Genomic DNA, 23403 nt, shown 5'->3' with positions numbered 1-23403 from the left:
TCCAGTATTTTAAGTTCAAGCATTCATCAGGGCCAGTGTGTAAAACTTACAAATATTGACTACAACCACAAAAATTTCCTAGAATAATTTATTAATATTTGGAATACCTTTTAAATTAGTCTTGTGAAAATTTATCTTTGTAACTAAAGAGGGGCAATTCTCCTTGGAACATGACAATTCTCCTTCTGACTTCTTTTTCAATCTTTTTAATGATGAGGAACATTTTGCAAGATTCAGCTCTCTGAAAAGAAAGACATAATGAAAGCATGTTTTTTACCAAGGCATGGCAGCACACACTGGATGGTGAAAATTTTAAAAAAATCTAGCCTTCTTTTAATTTAAACCCACTTAATTCATTCAAATCCTTACTGATTTCTATTTTAAATTTATTTCAACTATACAGAAACAAATTTTATCCTTTGACTTTCATTTTATTAACCTTGCACCACCAAATACCCACCAAGAAGTTTATGAATACTGAATGTCAGGTAAAGAAGAAGGAATTAAAGTAAACTGTATTTGGCAGAGAGATTAAAGCAAAATGCTGAGATCAAAATGCAGGCCCCTACTCTCCATTCTTATTTTTATATTCTAATCCTATTCTCGTCTTCCTAAAAACATTTCAGGTTTCCTGAATTTTATAAAGCATACTTCTAGAAGAGCTTTCTCACTTTAGGGAAGAAATTAGAACAATTCAGTGTATCTCACATGACCATGCATTCTGAAATCCCACCGTTACTATATATAAGTAGTAATTTAAATCACAGGGCAAAAAATGTGTGAAACAATAATTTGATGAACAGTTTTATTTTGGGGGGGAAAGATTTAATAGAGAAAAAGCATGTACCTTAAAGAAAGTGAAAAATGTTCATCATTTTTAGGTCTGAAAATGAGTTTTATGGTAGTCAGTATAACTCAGACATCACAGATAAACAAGATGTGTTCAAGAAATGTGTAAGAAAAAGAGCTGTACTTGAAAACAAAGCCTAGCTAGTGAATACGCATCACTCACGGTAACTCCGGCGGCCCTTCAACTTGTTTCTGTTTAGCACCATTCAGCATTATTAAGGCCCTCTGAGATTCAAAGCAAGGCCGCTGTCCTATTTTCTTCGGTATCTGCATCTTTCCAGTCCCACGCACACCAGTTTTCCCCAAAGCTGGCAAATAAGAATATACCTGTTGCAAAATAATATTATATCACTTTCTCAACTACAAAGACCTAGGAAGTGTTAAAAAGATATCACTTGATTCATTTCACCATTAAATTTAGTTACATATTCTTGCTTTCATCACTATGATGAAACCACTTATCTCACTTGAACATGCTAAAATATTAAGAAAGTTCTTAGTTCCACGTCATTAAGTCAACACGACATACGTAAGAAGAAAAATACCTTCTTGAAAATAATTACTTTTTTGAATTCAAATATGATACCATTTAGGTAAGTTCTTTTGATGAGTCTTATGCCCAACTTGTTATAGTTTATTTGCATATTTTTAATATTTATGGTTTATGTACAACTGGTATTTTGTCATTTCCATTTTGATAATGCCCTCCTTCAACAGAAAAAAATCTGGAATAAATCGAATAAGGAGTGCAAAAGTCATTAAATCCAAGAACTGCTGCAAACTACAACGCACTCAATCTGACCAATTATTAGCAAGCACATTTATCTTTTGTTGAAGAAAGTGCTAGATATTAGATATCAATAATAGTAAAACATAGCCAAGATAAGATTGGAAAACCTTGGGTCAAATCAAGTTTATATGTGCATATATATATAGGATAAATGGAATAACTTTTGGCATCATTTGCAAATTCTGCCTTATAAGTATCATTAAATACTATGAGGAAGTTTTTGGATTGAGGCCTTTCCAAAATAATAGACTTACTTACATACTGTGGCAAGTGATAAAAAGATGCTTGTACAATTTTTCTGTTATCAATTCTTAATTACTCTCAATTACTTAAAATTTCCATTCACTAGTTATTCCATTTTGAGGTAGAAAACTACATGCTTTTACATATTTTTGAAAGATTTAAGACTGACATGCTCTATCCAATTATTAGAGTAAGAATATTTAAAAATTTATAAACATACTTCTTGGAAATAAAAGAACTAGAATAGAGTAGTGCTTACCATTTTCTGCAGAGAGAGTGGCTCAGAAGAAATACTGATGGAACTCTGGAAACACAATTTTTTAAACACTGCCTCTGCAACAAACATTTGAAGCCAGGAGGAAGAAAAGGAACAAATAAAAACCTCTAATTCCTGCGAAGAAAAGTCTGTAGAAAACAAGATAAGTAATACGGTTATTGCTACACCCTATAAAATTTCTTTCTATAAACTGATTTCCTCCAACGGACCTGATTCATTCTAATGATGAGTCCTACACGAGTAAGATTCACCCACATAATTTTAAACCACCAAAAATAGGTAATATTCCTATTTCTTATCTTTCATTAGAAATTTTTTATGGCACATGTTCTCACATTTGAAACAATCATTACTGTTTATTATTTTAAATAAAGTTCTTGAAATTTTAAAATTGTAACTATATCACATATATATATACACATACACACACACACACACAAATGGATAGCTGATATATGAACAGATAGATAGACATGGGTTTTTATCACTGTACTTTCCAATTAGACCTCTTCCTACCATAGGACTGTGCCTTCCTACAATAGGACTGTGCCTGTATTTTTTGGACATGTATGTGGTTATTAAACAGGCACACAAGTATTTAATTTGCACTGATTATTCTTGAGCCAATAGGAAGACAATTTTCCCTGACACGCATTCATGAGTTGTATCAATTCAGAAAAAAAAGGTAAAGAAGAGGGAAAAAGTAAGAAAAGAGAATGTAGGGGTTCCCATCGTGGCACAGTAGAAACGAATCGACTAGGAACCATGAGTTTGCAGGTTCAATCCCTGGCCTCACTCAGTGGGTTAAGGATCTGGCATTGCCGTGAACTGTGGTGTAGGTCGCAGACGCGGCTCAGATCTGGCATTGCTGTGGCTCAGGCATAGGCTGGTGGCTACAGCTCCAATTAGACCCCTAGCCTGGGAACCTCCATATGCCACGGGTGCAGCCCTAAAAAGACAGAAAAGACAAAAAAAGAGAATGCATAAGAATTTCCTTGGATGTTTGCATCCATTCTACTGTATCGCAAGTAGGGGAGGGGAGTATAATCTCAAGAAACAAAGAACATAAAACATCAAGACCTCAAACTGCTTCATTTCAAAATCCTCAAGTTCCCCAATAACATGGAAATACATAAATATATACATGAACTGAAAGGGATAAAGGTCCAGAGTGACAATTTCCCCTGTAAATTTAATGTTATAGATGGTCTATGAATATGCTCTGCTTAAGTAACACAATGGATAATACAGTGCAATGATAAAAAATAAATATGACTGAAAGGATACTAAAAGAGCTACAATTAAGCAAAACAGGATGAAAAAAGTTGTGCTACTATACAATTAGGCAGATTAAAATTAACTACAAATGATGGAAGAATAAAGAATTAGAAAAAGTCAATAAAACTAGCAAAATAAAACAACAGTTAAAATACATTTTAAAAATTGGACAAAATGATTACCTTCATAGCAACATAAAGTCTAAAATTTGACCTCTACTCAGGATCTGAGTTCCCTTAGGCTACAGGGACTTCAGCTACCCAGTGGAAATCCTGTCCTGCTCAGATGCCTTACCAAAAGGCTCTGGTGTCCTTGTGGTCCTTGACTGATTTTCAACAAGGGTAGGAAGGATGGGGTGGGGTTGGTGTAGAGTGTGGACAACAGTTTAAGGAGGGATTTTGCCCCAGGGAGCATTCAGCCACTTTTGGTTGTCACAACTGAGAAGGAAGGATAATGGCAACCAATGGGCAAAGGCCAGGGATGCCTCCAACTGTCCTACAGTTCACAGCTCACAGGACAGGCCCCTACAATAATGAATTATCTTGCCCAAAACATACAGTGGTCAGGCTAAGAAAGAAACTGCCTGCACTAAAGAGATGGGAGCTTCTTGCTTATAGCAGACTGCCATCTGGGCAAATGGATTCAGTCAAATGTTAAATAGATCCACCTAGCCCCAGAAAGATACTTAACTTCAGAGTTCATAATCCTTTCCAGATATGGCCTCAATAGAGATCCAACTTATAAGAACTGGAAATGAGTTATTTACAACTTTTTATTACAACTGATTACCTATAACCTACTAGGTTGCTAGTATTATCTGAAACTATGCAAGCAGTAAACTGAAGGAGGATCATCAAAAGATCTTCTGAATATTAAATCTCTAGTTATGTACATCAAAAAAAAAAAACCCCAAAAAAACCTCTATCACCATATAGTTTACACAACAACCGATTGATCTCTTTACATATCAACTCCAAGCAAAGGCAAAAGCAAAGCAGACATAACTTGTACTGTACAGTTCAAAAGCAATGATCCATTTGGAATGACCAATGATCAATGGAGTTATTTATCTAGAAAGAACATTTGGTAGGTATAAAGATGCAGAAAGTACAAATTATGATTTATCTACACAGGCCAGGTAATACACTCAAAGGGAATGATAAATAAGAAAACCTAGGAACTTAACCCTTGGACTACAAGACCTTTAAATGCAGGATCATTTTTGTTGCCCTCACAGCTTGTAGGTCAGTAGATTGCACAGAATAAACATTCACCATTTGACAAATAGATGAGTGAATGAATGACTGGGTTTGGAAAGCCAAGCCAGGAAGACCTTTTTTAAAAAGGTACTCAAATCATGCCACTCTCTTTTAAATGGACTCCCAAAACAGGGCTTACAAGTTCCTACTCAAGCTCCTATACTACTTTGGCTTTATTCTTTTGGTCACTCTTTTTGGGGCTTGCCAGCAGCCAGTCAACAGAAGATTTCAGTCTCAATTCTTTCCTATCTCTCTGAGCTGAGTTTGTAAATGTTTTATCTTCTGACTGAAGCACAATTCCCTGACTCCACCAAACTCCTACTTATACCTCAGGTTTTGCCTTTCATGACCTCTCAAAATAAGTTCATTTATCTCAATACCTATTTTTTTTTTAATCTGGAGCACTTAGCACTTTTAAATAATGCATTTACATTAATTTAATTACAGTCTGCTTCTCCAACCAAAAGTTTCAAAAAGGCAAGAATTACATTTTGTTTCCCTCCTTCATTACGTATGGTGTTCAGTTCAATGCCTGGCAGAATGCCAAAAAAACCTTGTTGAATAAATAAGACAATAGAAACATTTTAATTGTAATTAGCAAAATTATAAAAATTTATCTTTATGGAAGAAGTCTGAAACATAAAGAGGGATTAAAATAGAGATTTTTTTAAAAAAAGCTAATAAAGTTTTATAAACTCCAGAAAAGTTAATGATACAGCCTAACAAAGGCAAAGGAAGCTTTATTAAAGTTCTGTAAAGATGTGAAAAATATAGCAGATCTTGATGACATGTTTTCTTCCCAATGAAAACAGGAGAAGTAAATTGAAGTTGGGGACTGACAGACTATGTCTTGCTGCCTATTTTTATGAAGTTTAATTGGACACAAGCATGTTAATTTCTGTATTGTGTATTAATGCTTTCCTATAACTGCAGAGTTGAGTGGCTGGAACAAAGACGGTAGAGCCTGTAAAGCTAAAATTATTTACTATCTTGTATTTTATCAAAAAAGTTTGTCAAGGAGTTCCTGCCATGCCTCAGCAGTAATGAACCCAACTAGGATTCATAAGGATGTGGGTTCGATCCCTGTCCTTGCTCAGTGGGTTAAAAGATCTGGCCCTGCCATGAGCTGTGGTGTAGGTTACAAACATGGCTCAGATCCGGAGTTTGCTGGGGTTGTGGAGTAGGCTGGCAGCTGTAGCTCTGATCTGACCTCTAGCCTGGGAACTTCCATATGCCTCACTTGAGGCCCTAAAAAGCAAAAAAAGTTTGTCAGACCCATACATCAGGAATTTCAAATGGGCACAAAAAAGAAATTTCAGATCATTTGATACTAAAATATAGAATGAGATATAAAAAACGTTCTGTTCAAAGTGTTTAGACAAACAAGAGAGAATAGTATCTACGTGAGCTTGCTGAACCTGAGATCCGATGGAAAGAGGAAAGAATTTTACTTATTTACTGAAATACTATCTGTCATTTCCTTTCTTTTTTTGTTTCCTTCCCTCCCTTTCCTTCTTTCTTTCTTTTAATATTGCTGCACCCATGGCATATGGTTGTTCTAGGTCAGAGATTGAATCTGACCTATGCTGCACCTGTGGCAATGCTGGATCCTTTGACCCACTGTGCCGGGGGGCGGGGATCGAACCCATATCTCTGCAGTGACTTGAGCCACTGCAGTCAGATTCTTAACCCAATACATCACAGTGGGAACTCTTTGCCATAATTTTCTAAAAAATAATTAACAATTTTACTAAACTAAAATTAATTTCACAGATCTGAATGTGCATAGTACCACAATATGCATTTTATACTTTTGGAGTAGGAAAAAAACAAACATCCAGTTTGTCATAAATAAGAAGGATGAACCAATTATCTTCCAGTCTAAGTTACGTAACAGCCAAATTATAAAATCTTTATTAATGACTTAGGAAAAGAAAAAAATAGTTTAACTGAGCTGAAGAATAATGGAAAGATATGTTTTAAAAAAATAGAGTATTGTAATTTCCCTAGTGGAATAGTTGGTTAAGGATTTAGTGTTGTCACTACAGCAACAGGGATTGGTTTGATCCCTGGCTCTGGAACTTCCGCCTGCCACAGGTGCAACAACAACAACAGAAAGCAAACAACAAAAAAAAAATGGAATGTGTACACAGAAAAGTAAATGGTTCACCCTCAAAATATCAACAAAAAGGACATTATTAGAACACCGATTCACTTGTAAACAAAAGTGTATTATTCTACAAGCTCCATAATGAAGACTTTAATTTTGAGTATTAGCAGTAGAAAAGCCTCTGCTCTTTTAAGGTTAAACTACTTGTTTGATTTCTGTCTCTTGACAAAGGTTTAAAATCAAGATGAACAAACAAAAATTTAGGAGGTTATTAATGTGAACCATTTTTAGAAATATATGTTAAATTGATATATGTATATGTTTTATGATGTGTTTTAAAAGTGCCTATCTATGGCATAATTGGAAGTCTAAGAAACCAACTGTGTGTGCTTTGGGAAGGGAAAGAAAAGGCTTAGACACACATTTCAAATAGGTATATAGTTTAAATCTCTTATAGTTTTAAATATTAGTGATCAAACATTATGAGAGCAAAGTAATCACTCATGGTGGGGCTATAATGGTAACATTAAAGTCTAGTTTTAACTTAAGTCAGTCACAGGCTTCAACTTGTTGGATTTAAATTTGCCATGTGAAAACTGGAAGTAATAGTAGTTAACAATGCCTCGCTTTAAAGTGAAGGGACATTTGAATATAAGTAAAGAAAGCATTAAACACTGGTGTATAACATGTAGTAGAACCCTGTTAACACAAGGCTCATTATTTCATGCACTTGGCTAAACTGTAAGGCAAGTTATATTTCCCTAGAGGTAACCAATACACACTGGAAACAACACATAAATATACTGATAGCCTCTAAAGCGACTGCTAATCCTAGGGTCCCCAAACTCAAAGAGGTTTCATTATGAAATGAAAAAAGAGAATCCTTTCCACTGAATGTTTAGTTCTCGTACTAGCAAATAATGCCAGAATTCTGCTGTTTCTAAAATGGAAAAAAAAAAAAAATCTAGTAGGAATGGTGGGAAAGAAATGATAAGAAAGGGTTCTGAAGGAAGATTGAATTTGAGCTAAGCAATGTTAAAAAGTCATGCAACAAAGGACAGCTACTTCACAAAGGAACAGTAATCACCAGTCAGCTCAATGAAAAAGAAAGAGAAAAAAGAAGATAAAATGCTTTAGATAAAAATCTTCCAACTTTAGTAGTATAAAAAGAGACCTCTCTTTGCAGAGGGCATCATGGAATAAATCCCGAACCAAGTTAAGGTTTAGATTCCTATTCTAGAATCTCTCTTCAAAGTATTAAAGTGATTGACAGTATATTCAAGAACTTTTTCCTTTATACAAAACCAAGATGCAATGAAACATATGCCTAACAAAACAGAATATTTACTTAGCAGTCTAAAATATTTTTAGGTATATACAAATCATCTTTGATATGAGAGCCACAAAAAAAATTCACTTGGTTTAAAATATGTTTATTTTAGAGATCTAGGAAGGAAGACAAGAAGGAAAAAAGGATGGGTGGAAGGAAAAGGTTCACTGTGTCCTAAACTGGCTTTGAAGGGTAAGAATGTACATAAGCGTTAATAACATTGTAATAACTTTGTATGGGGACAGATGGTTACTACGCTTATGGTATCCATCATTTTCTAATACATGCAACTGCCAAATCATGTAGAACACTTGAAACTAACATAATACTGTACATCAATTATATTTTAAAAGAATGTATACGTAAAAGAAAGGCTCCTTTACTCTGGAGTTTCCAGAGAGTTAGATAAAACCTTTCATAAGGTAAGCATGTGAAAAAAGAGTTTTGTCATCATATTGCTTAAATAACATTCTTCCCCCTTACTTTAGAGGAAACCTTACATAATGGGGGGAGGAGGAAGAGTGAGAAAATTATACATATAAATTACTTTTATTTCCTTCATCCATGCTAATTTGTTATATCACCAAACTCAATGGAAAAGAAACAGTAGCAGCTTTTTGTTACAATAAGAAAAATTACATAGCAATAGGTACCTGGGGAAAATGTTTAAACCAGTGACAAAGCTCAAGTTAATGCAAGTAGCTTTATAATATATTAAGTATTCTGATCTCAAGATTTTCATTTTTTTAATAATGTTAAGTATTCATGTAGGAAGAGACCTGGAAACTGTTCATATTGCACAGATAGTATCAGAGACAGACAATGCTTTCTATTCAAAGTGAAGATTACAAGTATTAAAGGCACAAAATAGTTTGCACCACCTGAGATTCTAGAACATCAAACATAAAAAAAGCAAATCTATATTTATTTTTTTCTTTTTAGGGCCGCACCTGCCATATGTAAGTTCCCAGGCTAGGGGTGGAATCAGAGCTGCAGCTGCCAGCCTACACCACAGGCACAGCAACAATGGATTGTGGATCCAAGAGCCCTGTCTGCAAGCTACCCCCCAGATCCCTGCAACATCAGATCCTTAACCCACTGAGTGATGCCAGGGATTGAATCCGCGTTCTCATGGACTAGTCAGGTTCCTAACCTGCTGAGCCACAATGGGAACTCCACAAATCTATCTTTCCAATTAAAAGAGAATAAACTGATTTTTAAATTTGTCTAGTTAAATATGTATTTTCCTAGGGTAATTTAATTTTTAGTTGTAGGATTAAGGGTTATTATTGTATACAAATATACAATAATTTATTTCCAGGTACTATTTTCTACATTACAGTATTCAATTTTTATGAATTCATCAAAATAGTATTTTTATGTGTGGGTAGGAAGCTTCATGTAATGTTTAGAGGAAAATAAGAATATGAAATTGCATATACCCATTCATAATGGGTGATTTTTACCTTTCTCTTTATACTATGTATATGAGGGTGTGTACACACACATATATACACATACTGTACATATAACTCTTTTAAGGAAAGCTTCATATAATAAACACATGCTAAAGATTACAGAATACCTAAAGGAAACTTAAAACTAAGTCCCATAATGGATTTAAGAAAAACATAACATAGACAACACTTACCATCACATGAAAGGGAAACATAACTTCCTAAGTCATCAGACATGTGTCGCATCACATTTCTCCCCATCTTAAGACCAAGGAAGATCCAATAATCTATTGCTGCTCCAAGTATTCCAGTCAATAAGTAAGCTAGTTCATGTTTGAAGACCTAACATTGAGATGGGAAACATATTACTAAAACATATGGAAATATCTTGTTTCTATTACTGTTTATTCTGAGGCAAAATAGAGCAATTTAAAAATACAGGGTACGCTACTGCTTAACGGTATTCCTCAGAACCCTAGCAAATGAATCCCTCTTTCCATTCCCTTCATCTCCTTCTTTCCTAACTCCTTCCTCCTTCAATCTATATCTACATCTATATGACAACACAGTTAATGAAACAATTTTCTAGGACTCCTATATGGATAGCTTATAACAAACTCTTAAAATAGCTTTATCCAATGGTGTCACGTACTTTAATCAGGCAATCATTTCATTAAAACAATGAGGAAGTACTTGGCTTCTGTGGATTTCTGTTAACAAGAACATAGGACTATAAAAAAGGGATTTAGCCACCCCTACTGTCTAGATATATAAAATTAACCTTTACACTTCCCTAAATGGCATTTCCTGGAAAATACAATGAATAAAGCTTTAGCAAACAAGATTGTATTTGTTATAAAAATATCAATTGATTCTTTTTTTTTTTTTTTTCTTTTTAGGGCTGTGCTTGTGGCATATTGAAATTCCCAGGCTGGGGGTCAAATTGGAGCTGCAGCTACTGGCTTTATGCCATAGCTCAGGGCAATGCCAGATCCTTAACCTACTGAGTGAGGCCAGGGATTGAAACCTCATCCTCATGGATACCAGTCAGGTTCATAGCTGACTGAGCCAAAGTGGAACTCTGATTCAAGTTTTAATTATTAAATAATATCAAGTACCATTACCTAACTTAGAGATGTATAGAGATGACAGTTTTGAAAGTATAAAAATTATTTTACATTATCATTTTTATATTAACATTATTAAAATCCTATAAGAAATATAGCAAGGCATATAAATTTTACTTACAATAAGCATGCTTTATATTAGTGCTTAAAAATATCTTTTAAATCCATTAACTATGAACATGAAGTGTGAAAATAATATTTTTAAACACCTTTGATTTAAACATAAACACTTTCACAATAACATTAAATCTAGCAGAACTTCCTATTTTTTGGTATTTGTTGTTTAGGCATGTTGGATGCATTAAAAAAATCATGGAATTAACAGTTGGGTAGAATGCATGTGAAGAGGTTTTAATAAATGTTATGGTAGACTATAACTGCTATGTTCTGCCACCATACTATGCCTAATATAATACTGATGACAGAGAAATCTCCTGCACTTTGCACCCTCAGTGATGATAGGATTTATTTCTCCTATTCTTACACGTATGTATAGTATTTCATTAAGGCATCACTCCTATCAAAAGAAGCTATTAGCTAAATGATCTCAGAACTGAAGTGCTATTTTTGAGTTGTTGTGCAAACAAGGACAAATAGTCAAGCAGCACATACATCAGGCCCCACTAAAACACTGTTTACTGAGGGAAAACTCATATAGATAGAATCCTTAGCAGGGATGCAGGTCCCCAAGTGCCCTCCCACACTGCTGGGCATCACACTGTATTCTGTTAGGGAGGAAATTAGAATCCAGCGAAGAGACTCTGAAAAATGGGACCAAGGGGATTTTAAGCTGCATGATCAGGGGAGCACTGCCCTTCCTCTGATATGATCAGGGGCCAAGATACAGAACCTTGATCACAGCCTGATCCTGCCATGTATGGATTCATGAATGGGCATCAGCAGCACCCTCTTCTCCTGTCTTGATTAGAGGGCTGGGTTCATGCCTTGCAGTTGCAGTTGTGTGACATGGGGAGTGAACAGCAGGACTGGCCACATCGGCAGGCTGGGTAAGTACTCACACCTCCCTTGGACCCTGGCAGGCTCCAAACCTTGCAGTTGATCAGAAATGACTTTTTTTAAGTATTGGTCTTAGCCGGTCTTCAATGAACTTTGCAGAAAGCTAACTTCATTCTTTGCAAAGCCAAAATGTAGATGACCACTCTGAGCAGTTTTACTTCTCATGGTTCAAGTTATCAAGAGAACATAAAATAGGACAGTGAAAATTTCTATTTAAACTAGCGAACTGATCATGTCAAGATCCATGCCACAAAATGTTCCTTCCAACATAACGTATATCTGAATATGAGCAATGACATTACTCAGGAAGAAAACAAGAGACTATTATATTTTGACTTCTCAAAGTATTCCCCCATCTCAATCACGTCATTTCAGATCCTGGTCCAAAGACTCTGGATGGGGAAGAGGAGGTGAGCTCATAGAGCTAAGCCTCATATAAATTATAGTCCAGCACTCCATCAATTAAAAGTAACAAAACCAAGCTGAGACTTTTCCTCTTTCCTGACACAAAATATGTACATGTGTGTCTGATCCCACAAATGAAAATCCATACTGCTTACTGTTCAATTTACCTTAAAATTACTGTTATTAAACAGATTCCTTTACCATGGTAAGAAAAATCCTGCGAAAGTTATTCTTAAATGAGTGTCACTGGCTAAACATACCCACCACATAGCCATCACAGAAATTTTTATATAAAAAGATACTTTCCAATCAGGTTCTTGGATCCTTTTATACTATTTTCTTAACTATGACACTCACTGTACTCACAGGACCAAGAATTTATGCTATGCATTGTACTCACTGCAAATTTCAGTGTATAAACAATGCTACTATTTCTAGCAGAGTTGATATATATGCTCTGGCAGTAGATTAGTGGGAAAAAGGCAAATAAACCATCAAAAAAGAACAGCTTTCTTGAAATCTTGAAATGTTTGGGGAAGCTAAAAGAACACAAATACCCTAAGAATTAATAAAGAAATGAAAGATAGGACTGCACACAAGACATATTTACCTTAGAACTTGTAATATGTTAAAGCCTATCTCCTGTCAATACAGTTCTCTATTATCTACACATTCAAGTAATCTCCAGTTTATAAACTTGGCAATCACCCAAAAACTGACCACTATCTACTGCAAAATAAATCTGAATATTGGCTGAGTGCCATATTAGGGTTATCCACAATATACAAGACAAGAGATGACAAAATACTCCTCTAATACCTCTGGCAGAAAGATGTAAATATAATATACATACCGTACCTCTTCCTAAACAGTGGCATGTAAAATAAGAGAAAGTATACTGCCGTGGAGACTTGGTCCCTAGTCAGGGTTTTGCCCCAAGAAGCTGTGACACATTGAATAAGTTAACTCTTTCACCTCAATTTCCTTATCTTTAAATACAAACTAGCTTTCATTTCTACCAAAAACTGTAGGGTTATGGTTAAATAGCATTTAAGGACAAAGAAAAGTAGGGCTAACCACCAAGCTCAGTAAAATGTGTACCTCTTCCATAACCTTGACACATCCCACCTCTGCTCTTTGCCAAGGAAAGCCCAAAGCTTTCTCAGATTATGACAATGAAATTCACTGCCACTGTGTCACTCTGCACTACTTTCTGATTGACATTATGACAAAACAATATTAGCATAAACTGAGGACTTCTGTTTAGCTAATGACTTAAATTAAATGCTTCAACTAAGCAAATCAAGATACAAATGCTTTACAGTACAGAAAATGATGTCTGTGAACATGCATGGAATTCCTGAAATTGGAAATTTCCAAAAAGGCTTAATTAAGTACAATAATGAATTCTAACAGATAAAGTACCTCAATAAAAAAGTTTACATGAATTTAAGCAATTCAAGTTAAATAAAGTATTAATTTGCAAAGTTTAAAACCAGTTCTTATATCTCAACTGATGCTACAATTTATTGTACATTGCTTCACAAATGTTAAATTTATTAAAATTTGAACAAAAATCTTTAAGCTGAATACATATAAATCTGTTACTATTTACATCAGTATTTTCTGAGGAAATTGTTATCTGTAGTAGTAGTCCTCTGGTGATTTAGTAAAATTGTGAAAATGTCAGTTTTATTATTTTCAATTCTTAATGAGCAATTCCATTTATATAATCAAATGGATAAAAAAGAAATGTTCCTTACTGAGGAAGTATTTTCTATCTTTAATGATTCTATTGCCTAAACAGTAAAAAAAAAAAAAAAAAAAAGGTAGATGGTAATTAATAAAAATTTTATCAGTTTTAGTTTATGTCTAATTATACCCAGAAACAATCTTCCTTTTTTAATGCCAGTTAAAAAAAGCCCTGAAAATAATTTTTTAAAAGAATATCTCAGACACTCCCTTAATAGAATTTAAAAACCAGAAAGGGCTTCTGTTTCTGATAATGGAGACCTAAGTAATTCAGGTAAACTCCCTTACAAAATAAAACTTAAAATGATGAATAAATTATGTAAAACATCTGTAAAATTATGAGGAGTAGCTCAGCCAAGATCTAGGAGAAGGTAAAAACCATGTGAGGCATTCAAAGCTAGCTGCCCTAAAGACATTTGCTGACCCCAGAGAAAGAGATGATACACAGACAGAAGTCAGGATTTTGGAGCCTGGAGGAAAAAAAAAGTATAAAAGTCATAGCCCAAGGCCTAATGCCCAATAGCTGACATCCTGCAGGGCTTCAGTCTCAAAGCAAGCATGAATCAGAAGCCAGACTACATGTATCTATGGCCCTATACTTCATTTGGACTATCCAGGAACCCTCCAATCTGGCAACAGAAATTTTCTCTGGAGGAAGATATTCTGCGTCTTTGCCACCAACTGTTTGCACAAATAATTTTTCAAACAAACTTACGGCACACAGTCAACCATAACTAGCGTGCAATCACTTTGCAAATACACTTTGCTATACAGCAGAAATCAATACTTTGGAAATCAACTATACTTCAAAAAATATATATATGATAAAATGCAAAAACACACAGAAGAGAAAGTAAAAGGAACTTTTAAGAACGAATGGAAATTAATGATGTAACATAAACAATTAAACTATAAAGTCCCCCAAAGATCAATTTGAAAAGGAGAAAGGTGACTTACAATGCACCTAAAACATGAAACAGTATGTTGCTATGCATTTCACGTATTTTACCACATTTAATTTTCCCAATTACCCTTCACATAGATAATATACTAAAATTACTGTAAGCTAGATTTCTAATGACAAGCAGAACCTAATTATGACGAAATGGTTCAGGAAATAACTCAACATCCAAAAAGGAAGTTTTAAAAACAACTTTTTATTAATACTACACCAAAAAGTTGTATGAATTCACTCAATTTTTAAAGTCACAAATTCCTTGGAACTGAAATGTACAGAAATAGAAAAACACAGGAGTTCCCTGGTGGCTCAACAGGTTAGGGATCATGGTGTTGTCATTGATGTGGCTTGGGTTGCTATTGTGGTGTAGATTCAATCCCTGGAAGGGGAATTTCCACATGCCATCGATGCTGACAAAAAAATTATCTAGACTGATAAGTAACTACAGATTTCTTAGCAGTAATGGTCAAGTAACTGTCCAAATATAGATGCGGCACTACATCCAAATGTGAAATGAAAAAACCAGCCTCCAAGAAACTTTTACCTTAAAATTAGGTAAACTAAATAGAAAACAATGGTTTATTCGGATTTTAATTTTTTCAAGTAATTCAAAGAATAAAGGGAAGAAAAAAAATGCGTAATTCAGAGAAGTACTTTTTCAAAGCCAATATTCACTTGTAAATTAATCCTACTTACATCGTTAGACTTGCATTTTTCCTTGTGAGAGTATATAGTCCACTCCAAAAGCATATTTACTGGTTTGGTCAAAAGCCCAGAGGTCTCGCTTCCTGACCAAAAGATTTCAAGAAGAATCGCTTTTCCTGTTATTTTCAGACTCTGAGAATCTGACCAGTCATACAACCTAATGAAAATATGAATGAAAAGTACATTATTATGCCAATTGATCACTACAGTTGTTAGGCATGATATCTTCTAATTTGATCATCATAGTTACTAGTATAACATCTTGTCATAAAATAAAAAACTAAAAATTTTTGAATATAGAAAGTTCCAAACATATAAAGATTATAATATATAATAAAGACACAATTTTTCAAATGGCTTTGGTTCAACATAATCACCAACAAGTTTAGACAGTAATGCAACTCAATGTTTTAAAATAAAGCATACCCAAAACTTATTAAGTATTAAAACCTGGTAGAGCTTTTTACTTAGGCATATAGGGACTAAAGAATTCAAATATATAAATTCAGAAAAATAAAAATGTCTTACCTACCCAAATGTGTCAGTTAGTGAAAAATAAAAACTAGTGAACTAGAGAAACATAAAAAGAGCAGAGAAATTTCTACTGCCACTGAAGGACTAAATCTAGACATACATTTTTAAAAATAAATCTACATTAAACTAGAAAACAAAACGATATTTTAGATGTATTAGAAAAATACATAAACAAGGAAAAATGTTTTGCTGGAGACCAAGACTTACTTTTGACTCAGATGTCGCACTTCACTTTCAACTAAATTGAAGAAAAATTTGAGCAGTGTCAGATGGAGCACCTTAGAGCCAATAATATTTTCTGAAATTTGATGACAAAACCTTTCATTGAAAAGGCAAGACCTGGAAAACAAGAACCCAAGAATCTATATAACAAGTAAGCAAATCACCAAGTAATTCTGAGCAAACAATTTCTTTTTTTCAGAATATTATTGGAATTTTAATGAACTTTGCCTCAACAAAATATAAACAAATTCAACAAATTAAAAATGTATTGGAGTTCCTGCTGTGGCTCAGTGGTTAATGAATCCGACTAGGAACCATGAGGTTGCGGGTTCTATCCCTGGCCTTGCTCAGGGGTTAAGGATCCAGCGTTGCTGTGAGGTTGCAAACGTGGCTCGGATCCCACGTTGCTGTGGCTCTGGCATAGGCCAGCAGCAAAAGCTCCGATTAGACCCCTAGCCTGGGAACCTCCATATGCTGCAGGAACGGCCCAAAAAATGGCCAAAAAAAAAAAAAAAGAACAACAACAAAAAATGTATTTTTTCCTTTAAAAATTAAACCCTGTCAGGATTTAGCATGGTGGGCCCTTCTGCACACGGCCCTGAGGTGTGGGAGCAGCTTTCCCCAGTATAGGAACTCATATGAAGGGCTGGGTGCATGGCTTCTCTACCAGGTGCCCATGTGCCAGTGCGACTAGACTCAGCAGAGGGCAAGAACAAAAAAGGAGAATAAGAAGAATTTATTGGTCACTAATTCAGAGCCAACATGGCATCTTGCAAAAGACCATCCCAACTTTATCACATGTGGATAGGACTACAAGGGAACATGAGAAATTGAAGATAATTAACAGAGGATAAGACTGCAGGAGTTCCACTGTGGTTTAGCGCAAACGAATCAGACTAGTATCCATGAGGATGCAGGTTTGATCCCTGGCCTTGCACATTGGATTAAGGATCTGGCATTGCTGTGAGCTGCGGTGTAGGTTGCAGGCATGGCCTGGATCCCGTGATGCTGTGGCTGTGGCATAGGCCCCTAGCTTGGGAACTTCCATATGCTGCAAGGGCAGCTCTAAAAAGAAGAAAAAAAAAACCAGGGACAAGATTACAGAGTAGAAGGACCCAAGCTCATCTCCTCTCACAAAAACATCAAAATTACAACTAAATGTTGAACGTCTATCAACAAAATAGACTGGAAGCTACAAAAAAAAAAAGATACCCTATACCCAAATCAAAGAAGAGGTAATATCAAGATGGTAGGAGGGGTGCTTTCAAGATATAAGCAATCCCATAACCACTGGGTGGGTGAGCCACAGATTGGAAAATATATGGCAAAGGCTTTCCCACAGGAGTGAGAATTTGGGCCCCTTGTCAGGTTCCTATGCCTAGGAATCTGGCATTGGGAGGAGGAGCCCCTGGAGCTTCTAGCACTGAAGGCCAATAGGGCTTGTGCTCAGGAGGTCTACAGGACTGGAGGAAACTTTTAGGAGGGCATGTACAGGGATTCATGTGCACCAGGCCCCAGGGCAAAGCAGGGACTCTATAAGAATCTGGATCAGGCCCACTGGCAGGTCTTAGAGGGTCTCCTGGGAGAGTAGGAGGTGCCTGGGGCTCACTGTGGTGGCAGGGCATTGGAGGCCAAGTCCCAGGAAAAATAATCAGTGTGAGCTCCTCTGGAGGCTGCCATTTTAGAAACATTCGGCTCCACCCATCAGGGCTGAGAAGTCTCAGGCCAAACAACAAATAGGATGGTAACATAAGCTCCACTCATCAGCAAACAGGCTGCCTACAGTCCGAGGCACACAGCTGCCTCTAATCATGCCCAGAGACAAAGCCCCACACACCAGAGGGACAAGACTCAGCTCAATCTACCAGTGGCCAGGCACCAACCCCTAACAAGAAGCATTGCAACAGGGCCCTGTACTAACTTCACCAGAAGGGGGCAGACACCAGAAGCAAGAGGAGACCACACAAAAAGGTATACAAAATGAAACGTCAGAGAAATATGAGCCAGATGAAAGAACAAGACAAAACCCCAGAAGAACAGCCAAGTGGAGATAAGCAACCTATCTGAAAAAAGACTTCAGAGTAATGCTAGTAAAGATGATCCAAGATCTCAGGAAAAAAAAAAAACGAGAAGCAAAAATTTATAAATTAGAAAGGAATAGAGTTCAAAGATTCAATGAGCAAAGATGGTCAACATTATAACTGATATAAAAAAATACACCAGAAAGAACCAATAGCATAATATAGGAGGCAGAAGAACAAAAAAGTGAGGCCGGAGTCAGACTGGTAGAAATCAGTGACGTGGAACAGAATAAGGAAAAAAGAATGGAAAGAATTGAGGACAGTCCAGGAGAACTGGGAGACAACTTTAAATGTACCAACATTCACATTATAGGGATGCCAGAAAAAGAGAAAGAGAAAAAAACAGAGAAAATACTTGTAGAGAAAATAGGTGAAAACTTCCTTAACATGGAAAAGGAATCACTTAATCAAATCCAGGAAACACAAAGAATACCATATAGAATAAAATTGAGGGAGAAACATCCTGAGACATAATAATCAAACTGACCAACATTAAAGACAAAGAGCAAATACTGAAAGCAGCTAGATAAAACAAACAAAACACAAGATAACCCTAATAAGATTATCATCTGATTTTTCAGCAGAAACCCTGCAGGCCAGAAGGGAATGGCACAATATATTTAAAGTAATGAAAGGAAAAAACCTCCAAACAAGAATACTCTACACAGAAAGGCTTTCATTTAGATTTGAAGGAGAAATCAAAAGTTTACAGACAAGGAGTTCCGGTCGTGGCGCAGTGGTTAACGAATCCGACTAGGAACCATGAGATTGCGGGTTCGGTCCCTGTCCTTGCTCAGTGGGTTAACGATCTGGCGTTGCCGTGAGCTGTGGTGTAGGTTGCAGACGCGGCTTGGATCCCGCATTGCTGTGGGATTAGACCCCTAGCCTGGGATTAGACCTCCGATTCGACCCCTAGCCTGGGAACCTCCATATGCCGTGGGAGCGGCCCAAGAAATAGCAAAAAGACAAAAAAAAAAAAGTTTACAGACAAGCAAATGCTAAGAGAATTCAGCACCACCAAACCAGCTTTAAAACAAATAGTAAACGAACTTCTCTAGGAGGGAAAGAAAAGACCACAATTAGAAACAAGAAAATTACAAATGAGAAGGCTCACCAGTAAAGGCACACATACATTAAAGGTAGGAAATCATACACACACAAATATGATACCAAAACCAGCAAGTGTGATAAGAGGAAGGGACAAATGCAGGATCCTGGAAATGCATTTGCAATTAAGAGATGGGCCAACTTAAAAAAATCTAGTGTATATATCTATATATAGATAGCTAGAAATGAGTCTATATCACTCTCTCTCTCTATATATAGACTCCTATACCAAAACCTTTGGTAACTGCAAAGCAAAAATCTACAATAGAGACACACACAAATAAGAAAAAAGCGATTCAAACACAACACTAAAGACAGTCGTCAAACCACAAGAGAACAAAAGAAGGGAAGAAAAAAGAACAAGAATAAACCCAAAACAATTAATAAAACAGCAATAAGAACATACATATCAATAAATTAAATGTAAATGTACTAACTGCTCCAATCAAAAGATGTAGACTGGCCAAATGGATACAAAACAAGACCCATATATACGCTGTATAAAGAAGATGTGGTACATGTATACAATGGAATATTACTCAGTCATAACAAAGAGTAAAATAATGCCATTTGCAGCAACATGGATGGATTCAGATTATCATACTAAGTGAAGTTAGAGAGTGAAAAACAAACATCATATATCATTTACATGTGGCAGAAAAACAAACATATATCACTTACACGTGGCATCTAAAAAAAGATACAAATGAACTTACTGCAGAACAGGAACAGCCTCACAGACTTTGTAAATAAACTATGGTTACCAAAGGGGGACAGATGGCTGTAGAAGGAGGGATGAACTGGGGATGTGAGGTTGGTGTATGCACACTGTGGTATACAGAATGGCCAATGGGGACATTCTGTTTAGCACAGGGAACTCCACCCAATATTCTGTGATAACCTATATGGAAAAAGAATCTGACAAAGAATGGAAGTTTATATTTGTGTAACTGAATCACTTTGTTGTACAGCAGAAATCATCCCAATTTATAAATCATCTATACTGCAATAAAACTTTAAAAAATGGAAAAAAAATTAAACCCTGTTAAACAACTCATGACAGTTGATTTTTCTTTTATAATACAGATTTATTAGAACACTCCCTAACATCATACACAAAAATAAACTCCAAATGGATTAAAGACCTAGATATAAGACCAGACACTCTAAAACTCTTAGAGGAAAACATAGGCCAAACACTCTCTGACATAAATGACAGCAACATCTTCTCAGATCCACCTCTTAGAGTAATGACAGTAAAAACAAAAATAAACAAATGGGATGTAATTAAACTTAAACGTTTCTGCACAGCAAAGGAAACCCTAAACAAAACGAAAAGACAACCCACAGAATGGGAGAAAATCTTTGCAAAAGAATCATCTGACAAGGGACTAATCTCCAAAATTTATAAACACCTTCTGCAGCTCCATACCAAAAAAAACAAACAACCCCATCGAAAAATGGGCAGAAGATCTAAACAGACAGTTCTCCAAAGAAGACATAAGGATGGCCAAAAAACACATGAAAAGATGTTCAGCATCACTCATTATTAGAGAAAAGCAAATCAAAACCACTCTGAGGTACCACCTTACACCAGCCAGAATGGCCATCATCCAAAAGTCTACAAACAATAAGTGCTGGAGAGGGTGTGGAGATAAAGGAACCCTTTCACACTGTTGGTGGGATTGTAAATGGTGCAACCACTGTGGAAAGCAGTATGGAGACTCCTCAGAAAACTAAAAATAGATTTACCATTTGATCCAGCAATCCCACTCCTGGGCATCTATCTAGAGAAAACCACGACTCGCAAAGACACATGTACTCCAATGTTCATTGCAGCACTATTTTCAATAGTCAAGACATGGAAACAACCTAAACGTCCATCGACAGAGGAGTGGATCAAGAAGATGTGGTATACATACACAATGGAATATTACTCAGCCATTAAAAGGCATGAAATACCGGCATTTTTAGCAACATGGATGGTCCTAGAAATTATCATGCTAAGTGAAGTCAGGCAGACAATGAGACACCAACATCAAATGCTATCACTTACATATGGAATCTGAAAAAAGGACACAATGAACTTCTTTGCTGAAGAGATCCTGACTCACAGACTCTGAAAATCTTATGGTCTCCAAAGGAGAGAGTTTGGGGGGTAGGGGTTGTGCTGGGGTTGTGGGATGGAAATGCTATAAAATTGGATTGTGATGATCATTGTATAACTACGAATGTAATAAATTCATTGAGTAATTAAAAAAATACAGATTTTTCTCTTTTTCAATGACTGTAATTTTTAACAGCCATCTTGTTTTATCTCTTTGTACTCTTTACTGCACTGAAAAAGAACAAAAATTATGAATTTCATTCCACCCTTTTGATTCAGATGACTCTCAATTTTTAATATTCTCTGTAATCATCCTCTTACTCAAGATTTATTTTCTTTCTTAGTATTTAGTAAAATGAAGGTTATTTATGGCTATTTTTTGTTTTAAAAATTCAGTATTTGTTTCCTTTCCATCATCTACAGCAGTCCTGTACAAGAGAACTTTCTGTCATGATGGATATGTTCTACTGACCACACCTAAAATGTGGCTTGTGCAGCTAAGGCTTTAATTATTTAATCTTAATTAAGTTTAAATATAGACACATGTGGCTAGTGGCTACTGGGTTGGACAGCACAGTTCTATAGTATTTCTTTTTAAAAGAGAACCTAAGATTGCTCAGAACTCTAGGACTAAGACAGAGGGAGAATCTAGGCAACAGTATTTATTACACTATTCTTCCAATTTTATTATTAATTATATCAAAAATGTACTTATAACTTTGTACCCCTATCTCCACCTTCCCCATCTTTTCTGAATACTGCATTCTCAGATTAGAAAGGTTAAATTTAATAATGCACTTAATACTCAAATCTAATAAATTCTCCATAACCATATATATAATTTATCTGAAAACTGCCAGAAAGGGATACCACAGTAACTTTTTTCTTTTTTTAAAAAACATACACAAGGCAACATTCAAAAATACATTCAAAGGTAGACTAATAATCACCCAGCTCATCGAGATTCCTACTATTTCCTTCAGCACCTTCTCCCAGACTCTCAATGGATCCAATTATTTTGTCATTAAATCTAGGTATCTCCATTTATTAAAAAAAGTCCTTTTAAGCTGTTTGAATTCCATCTCCTGCAGCATCAATTAAGTCATCCATACATTTATTAAGCACTTATGTTCCAGACATTATAAGCACTGAGAAGGGAGATTTTTAACATGGATCACCTGCTCTTTGAAGTTTATACTGTTGGTGGGAATGTAAATTGGTATAGCCACTATGGCAAAGAGTATTGAGATTCATCAAAAAATTAAAAACAAAACTACTATTAGATTCAGCTAGCCCACTTGTGGGTATTTATCCAGAGAATATGAAAACACTAATTTAAAAAGGTAAATATACCTTTATGTTTATCACAGCTTTATTTACCCTAGCCAAAATGGAAACTACTTTAAGTGCCTGATAGCAGATGAATGAATAAAGATGTGGCTGAGGAGCACCCTAATGTGTGTGTGTGTGTATGTGCATGCATGACTGAGCAGTATTCTATTGTGTATATATACACACACATAACCACACAAACACAACAGAATACTACTCAGCCATAAAAAAGATAAGATCTTGCCTTCTATGGCAAAATGGATGGACATTGAGAATATTAAGTGAAGTAACTCAGATGGGGAAAGACAAAATACCAAATGATTTTACTCTTAGGAAGATTATAAAAAATAAACAACAACAAAAACCCCAACAAAATAAATGAGCAAACCAGATCAAACCAAAACAAATACATCAATATGAATAGAGTAGTTACCAGAGAGGAAGGGATGGGGATGCGTGGAAA

At 35.6% G+C, this 23403-nt stretch overlaps 1 protein-coding gene across 2 annotated transcripts in view; it reads right to left on the bottom strand.

Annotated features, from left to right (window-relative positions):
* Positions 1 to 23403, bottom strand: part of SLF1 (SMC5-SMC6 complex localization factor 1) — an 82902-nt gene that overhangs the window by 6000 nt on the left and 53499 nt on the right. For both annotated transcript variants that reach the window (XM_047778301.1, XM_047778302.1), the window contains exons 13-18: positions 16299 to 16430; positions 15549 to 15714; positions 9788 to 9935; positions 2142 to 2287; positions 1013 to 1176; positions 108 to 241 (exon numbers count right to left, since the gene is read on the bottom strand). In XM_047778301.1, coding sequence (XP_047634257.1) covers positions 108 to 241; positions 1013 to 1176; positions 2142 to 2287; positions 9788 to 9935; positions 15549 to 15714; positions 16299 to 16430 — 890 coding nt within the window. The remainder of the gene's footprint in view (positions 1 to 107; positions 242 to 1012; positions 1177 to 2141; positions 2288 to 9787; positions 9936 to 15548; positions 15715 to 16298; positions 16431 to 23403) is intronic.

The sequence above is a fragment of the Phacochoerus africanus genome, chromosome 4 (genome assembly GCF_016906955.1).
Source record: "Phacochoerus africanus isolate WHEZ1 chromosome 4, ROS_Pafr_v1, whole genome shotgun sequence".
Classification (NCBI taxonomy): domain Eukaryota; kingdom Metazoa; phylum Chordata; class Mammalia; order Artiodactyla; family Suidae; genus Phacochoerus; species Phacochoerus africanus.
Note: the sequence above shows the minus strand (reverse complement) of the source record. Positions and strands in the feature narration are given on the sequence as shown.